This window comes from Aegilops tauschii, chromosome 6 (assembly GCF_002575655.3).
Source record: "Aegilops tauschii subsp. strangulata cultivar AL8/78 chromosome 6, Aet v6.0, whole genome shotgun sequence".
NCBI classification, from domain to species: domain Eukaryota; kingdom Viridiplantae; phylum Streptophyta; class Magnoliopsida; order Poales; family Poaceae; genus Aegilops; species Aegilops tauschii.
The window spans coordinates 43,995,636-44,001,916 of record NC_053040.3 but is presented as its reverse complement, the minus strand read 5'-3'; the positions used below and the strand labels follow the sequence as shown (position 1 = coordinate 44,001,916).

At 50.1% G+C, this 6,281-nt stretch overlaps 1 protein-coding gene across 1 annotated transcript; it reads right to left on the bottom strand.

The window, feature by feature from the left end:
• Positions 1-2,635: 2,635 nt before the first annotated feature.
• On the bottom strand, positions 2,636-4,181 carry LOC141025781 (uncharacterized; the record flags this gene model as incomplete). Its single annotated transcript, XM_073501706.1, has 1 exon — positions 2,636-4,181. A coding segment is annotated over exon 1 (1,152 nt), but the record flags the coding sequence as incomplete, so codon positions are not given.
• Between the last annotated feature and the right edge of the window lie 2,100 nt (positions 4,182-6,281).

Sequence of the window (6,281 nt, the reverse complement as noted above, 5' to 3'; positions counted from 1 at the left end):
GTTCAACTTGTCCTTGCGATTGAGGATGAAACGCAGTACTAAATGACAGATGAGTGCCCATAGCTTCTTGGAAACTTTCCCAGAATCTTGAAGTGAATAAGCTGCCACGGTCTGAACTGATAACCAATGGAATACCGTGGAGTGAAACAATCCTGGACATATAGAGCGTTGCCAACTGGCTAGCAGTGATCGTTTCTTTGACTGCCAGGAAATGTGCAACTTTGGAAAGCCGGTCAATGACGACAAGAATAGCATCATTACCTTTCTGCGATTTGGGAAATCCAGTGACGAAGTCCATCTCAACATGGTCCCATTTCCATTCAGGAATAGAGATAGGTTGCAGAGTTCCAGCAGGCCTTTGATGTTCTGCTTTGATACGACGGCAAACGTCACACTCAGCAACATAACGAGCAATGTCTTGCTTCATATTAGTCCACCAGAATCTCTGACGGATATCTTGATACATCTTTGTACTACCAGGATGGATACATAGAGGCGTATCATGGGCTTCTTTCATAACTTCCTGTGTCATATCCAGGTTTTTCTCTGCACATGGCACCACTAGGCGGCCCTTGAAGTATAGGGCGCCATCTTCAGAAATGGTGAAGAATGAGGGCTTTCCTTCTGCGAGGTAGCGCTTAATCTTGTGGGCTTCAGAGTCATACCCCTGTATTCTCTTGATGGAGTCCAGGAGATCTGGTTCGACGACCAGGGTATTGAGGGAACCCTGGGGAACAACACGGAGGTTCATCTTGCGGAACTCCTTAGGAGGGGGAGCGAGTGCACCTGGAGGAACAATATGGAGGTTCAGTTTCCTGAATTCTTCAACAAGCGAGGGCTGAACTTTATGAACCTGGAGGTGGTTGCAGTAAGACTTGCGGCTCAAGGCATCAGCCATTACATTAGCCTTGCCTGGAGTATAGGAAATACCCAAGTCAAAGTCTGCAACAAGCTCCATCCATCTCTGCTGACGGAGGTTCAGATCTGGCTGAGTAAACAGATACTTCAGACTTTGGTGGTCAGTGAAGATCTCGCAACGATTACCGAGAAGGTAATGTCGCCACTGCTTCAGCGCATGTATGACAGCAGCAAGTTCGAGGTCGTGAACTGGGTAGTTCTCTTCATGAGGGCGCAATTGTCGAGAGGCATAAGCAATCACTTTGCGGTCTTGCATTAGGACACAGCCTAATCCTTGACGGGAAGCGTCGCAATAGATGACGAAGTCCTTCTTAGTATCAGGTGGAGCTAGAACTGGGGCAGAAGTCAACTTGTCTTTGAGTGCCTGGAAACTTTCCTGACATTTGTCTGTCCATTGGAACTTGACACCCTTATGCAACAGGTTAGTCAGAGGCCTGGCGATCTTAGAGAAGTTCTCGACGAATCGACGGCAATAGCTGGCGAGACCGAGAAAACTTCTGACTTGCTTAACGTTCTTGGGAGGAGTCCAATCAAGAATAGCCTGAACTCGTTCAGGGTTGACGGCAATACCATCCTTAGAGATGACATGCCCAAGATAGGTTACTTCGGGTAGCCAGAATTCACATTTAGAGAACTTGGCATATAGTTGATGTTCTCGTAGCTTTTCCAGCACAAGACGAAGATGTTCAGCATGTTCTTCTTCGTTCTTGGAAAATATCAGGATATCATCCAGATAAACCACGACGAACTTGTCGAGGTAATCCATGAATATGTAGTTCATCAGACGAGAGAAGGTGGCTGGAGCATTGGTTAAACCGAAAGACATGACGGTGTACTCGTATGAACCATAGCGAGTCACGAAGGCGGTCTTTGGGATATCCTCTTCGCGAACACGGATCTGGTGGTAGCCCAACCTCAAGTCGAGCTTAGAGAACACTGACGAACCCGCCAGTTGATCATACAGATCATTGATCCGAGGAAGAGGGTATTTATTCTGAATGGTAGCTTGGTTTATAGGACGGTAGTCTTGAACTAACCGGTTTGTCCCGTCCTTCTTCTTAACAAAGAGAGAAGGTGCTCCCCAAGGAGAGCAACTTGGGCGAATGAATCCTTTGCGAAGAGACTTGTCGATTTCCTCCTTAAGCTCAAGGAGTTCATGCGGCGGCATTTTGTAGGGTCGCTTGGCTATAGGAGTGGTGCCTGGTTTCAAGTCGATGATGAATTCGACAGCTCTAGCAGGGGGAATCCCTGGAAGTTCTTCAGGGAAGACGTCGAGGAATTCACGCACGACGGGAATGTTTTCAATGCCCTCGAGTGGTGCAGCGTTCAATGCATTCAATGCATAGAGCCTTGCCTCGGCATTTTGCACCAGATGGGCTTGGTAAGTAACTATCTCATCTGAAGGGTGTAGCAGATGGACGGTCTTAGTGGTGCAAACGATTGAAGTAGTATGCGCTTTTAACCAATTCATTCCCAGAATGAGATCAATGCTACAGGACTTCAGTACGATGGGAGAGACAAGAAATTCCAGTCCTTCAATTTCAACAGTAACATCGCGACTAACCATAGAGGTTTGACATTGGCCCGCAGGGGTGTGTACCACTAGCGGAGTGTTTATCTCTTCGTAATGAATGCCATGCAGGAATGCAAATTCTGCTGATATGAATGAATGGGATGCTCCTGTATCAAATAAAACGGATGCTGGTACTGAATTTACGAGGAGTGTACCCATCACAGTAGCAGGCTGGTCTTGAGCTTCGCTGAGATCAACGTGGTTGGCATGAGCACGACCATAAGACTTAGCATTGTTGTCGCGGGGCTGGTTGTTACCACGGCCAGCTGCTGGAAGGGCCAGTTGATTCTGGTTCTGATAGCAGTTCCTGGCAAAGTGACCCGGTTGACCACACTTGAAGCACAGACCATTATCGGGAGTGGGAACAGGAGCCCCAGGTGGGGGAGCTGGTAGCTTTGACTGCTTAGATGGTGGAGGAGGCAGACGCGGTGCAGCATAAGATTTCCTGGGAGCAGGTGCATTCGGACGATACATGCTGTTCGGGATCCATATCTTACGCTTCTGTGAGGGCGAGCCCGAAGATGAGCCCGTGTCACGGTTGCGCCTCTGAGAGCTCTGGTATTCCTGCAGACCAGTTTCAACATTGATGGCCTTGTTCACCAAGGTGGTGAAATCAGCAAAGTCATGCACTAGAAGTGCGAGCTTGATGTCAGCTTGAAGGCCATCACGGAACTTCTCCTGTCTGCGTGCATCAGTTGCAATGTCTTCTTCAGCATAGCGGGACAAGTCCAGAAACTCCCGCTGATAAGCTTCGACAGTTTTGTTGCCTTGGGTGAGGTTGCGGAACTCACGCTTCTTCCGGTCCATGACTCCCTGAGGAATGAAGCGGGCACGGAAAGCAGCTTGGAAGTCTGGCCAGGTGATGATTGTTCCAGCTGGCAGAGTACGCCTGTGGCTGTCCCACCATTGAGCTGCGGGTCCCTTCAAGAAGAAGGAAGCAAAATTGACATAGCTGGCAGGGGCTACATCAGCAGACTCCAACTCATAGGTGATGTCACGGAGCCAGTCATCAGCATCCAGAGGCTGAGTTGAGCTGCGGTAGATGGTTGGGTTGAGGCGTATGAAATCTTGAAGAGTCACTTGAGCTGGCTGTTGGTTCATATTGGGGCGAGGAAACTGAGCCATCATATTTTCCATGAATTGGCGGTTCAGTTCAAACTGTTGGATCATACCAGCCATGTACTCAGGTGGTGGTGGGGCATCGCCACCACGACCACGACCACCTGGTCTAACCATCCTGCTAATATATAACAGGGGTAGTTCAGCATTGAGAAAATTGGCAATGACAAGAATCATTCATGATGAAACATGCATAATGAAAGGAGCACGATAGCTACTACATAGTAGTCGGCATAGCTTACAAAAGGGGTCATGCATAGAGTTCAGTACACAGAGTTCAGTACATAGACTAAAACATCATAGGCGGCACACAGGCTCGCGGCGAATGCCTTTAACACTACAAACAAGCCTACATCAGTCCCAAGAGGTACTGTGGAGGTAATCGTAGCCCGACAGCTGGTAGTGAGGCAACGGATAGCCCTCCACGTCAGCAGACTGGGGGCCGCGGATACTCAGGTGTAGAGCCCGACGCTCAGGTGGCAGAAGAGGACCAAGTGCGGGAGAGTAGCCTCCCACCTCTGGCCAACCGACACCGTGGGGCATCACGGTCCTGGCTGGGTAGATCGCAGAACGCGGTACCTGTCCAGACCGGACAAAGGGGTGCAGCAGCGTCAGAGCACGGTAAAGGTGCTGACGAGTGGTGTACATCTCGTGGCGAAGAGCTCGGTTAGCTCGATCCAGCCCATCAGCATGCAGAACCAGGTGCTGATGGTAGAAGGGCTCTCGGGTGACAGTGGAGTAGGCAGCAGTATAGTATCCCTCTGCACCAACATCAGAGGCGATAGCAATGTGCCTGAAAGGGGAGGTGTCCAACTCCCGATACTCTCCACGAAGACGTGTCAGAGCAGCATAGGCTGCATCGTGGACAGCCATATCGATGGTCACACCAACACCATGTGCGGTGTGCAGCACAGTAGTGGAGTCGTACTCCCGAGAGTAGAGGTGGACGATGGCACGGTACTGCTCCTGGTTAAAGTCCTGGTACTCCTCGTAGACGGTGTACTCAGGGTGCCAGCGATAACCCAGATAGGTCATCATCTCAGCTAGCACCGCAGGTGATCCCGAGGCACCAATGGCCATCGTGTGGCGAACAACCTGCCTCGTGGGTTCCATCTGAAAGCAAAGACGTTTCAAAGGAGTCAAATGACAGTGTGTGAATTGATCAAAATACTATTCTGAGAAACAACTATGGCTTATCCAACTTTGGGGTGAATGTGGTCACGGGATCCTAGTGTTAGAGTTAGTAAAGTCGTTTAACCCGAGTAGAAGAGAGTTCAGAGTCCCAGAGTAAAGGTCGAGGAGTAAAAGATCCTAGTACCACCCAATGGCGACGTGGGCCCGTAAGCCGCACAGCCATGTTAGTAAAAGTTTTGCAATGTCTAGACTCGACTTCGGCCAAGGAGTGTGGAAGGGGGGTTCCTACAGGCAGTCGGCTCTGATACCAACTTGTGACGCCCCCGATTTGATCGTACACTAATCATGCACGCAATGTGTACGACCAAGATCAGGGACTCACGGGAAGATATCACAACACAACTCTAAAACATAAATAAGTCATACAAGCATCATAATACAAGCCAGGGGCCTCGAGGGCTCGAATACAAGTGCTCGATCATAGACGAGTCAGCGGAAGCAACAATATCTGAGTACAGACATAAGTTAAACAAGTTTTGCCTTAAGAAGGCTAGCACAAAAGTAGCAACGATCGAAGAGGCAAGGCCTCCTGCCTGGGACCTCCTAACTACTCCTGGTCGTCGTCAGCGGCCTGCACGTAGTAGTAGGCACCTCCAGTGCCGTAGGTGTCGTCGTCGACGGTGGCGTCTGGCTCCTGAACTCCGACATCTGATTGCGACAATCCGGTATAGGAAGGGGAAAATAGGGAGAAAAGCAACCGTGAGTACTCATCCAAAGTACTCGCAAGCAAGGAGCTACACTACATATGCATGGGTATATGTGTAAAGAGGCATATCAGTGGACTGAACTGCAGAATGCCGGAATAAGAGGGGGATAGCTAGTCCTGTCGAAGACTACGCTTCTGGACATCTCCATCTTGCAGCATGTAGAAGAGAGTAGATTGAAGTCCTCCAAGTAGCATCGCATAGCATAATCCTACCAGGTAATCCCCTCCTCGTCGCCCTGTTAGAGAGCGATCACCGGGTTGTATCTGGCACTTGGAAGGGTGTATTTTATTCAGTATCCAGTTCTAGTTGTCATAAGCTCAAGGTACAACTCCGGGTCGTCCTTTTACCGAGGGACACGGCTATTCGAATAGATAAACTTCCCTGCAGGGGTGCACCACATAACCCAACACGCTCGATCCCAATTGGCCGGACACACTTTTCTGGGTCATGCCCGGCCTCGTAAGATCAACACGTCACAGCCCCACCTAGGCTCAACAGAGAGGTCAGGACGCCGGTCTAAACCTATGCGCGCAGGGGTCTGGGCCCATCGCCCTATGCACACCTGCACGTTGCGAACGCGGCCGCGAGCAGACCTAGCAACCCACACGATCACGGCGGTTACGTCAAAGCGGTCCAACACGGCGCGCGCCACTCAGTCGCTGACGTCAAAAGAGCTTCGGCTGATACCACGACGTCGGGATACCCATAACTACTCCCACGTAGATGGTTAGTGCGTATAGACCAAATGGCCAGACTCAGATCAAATACCA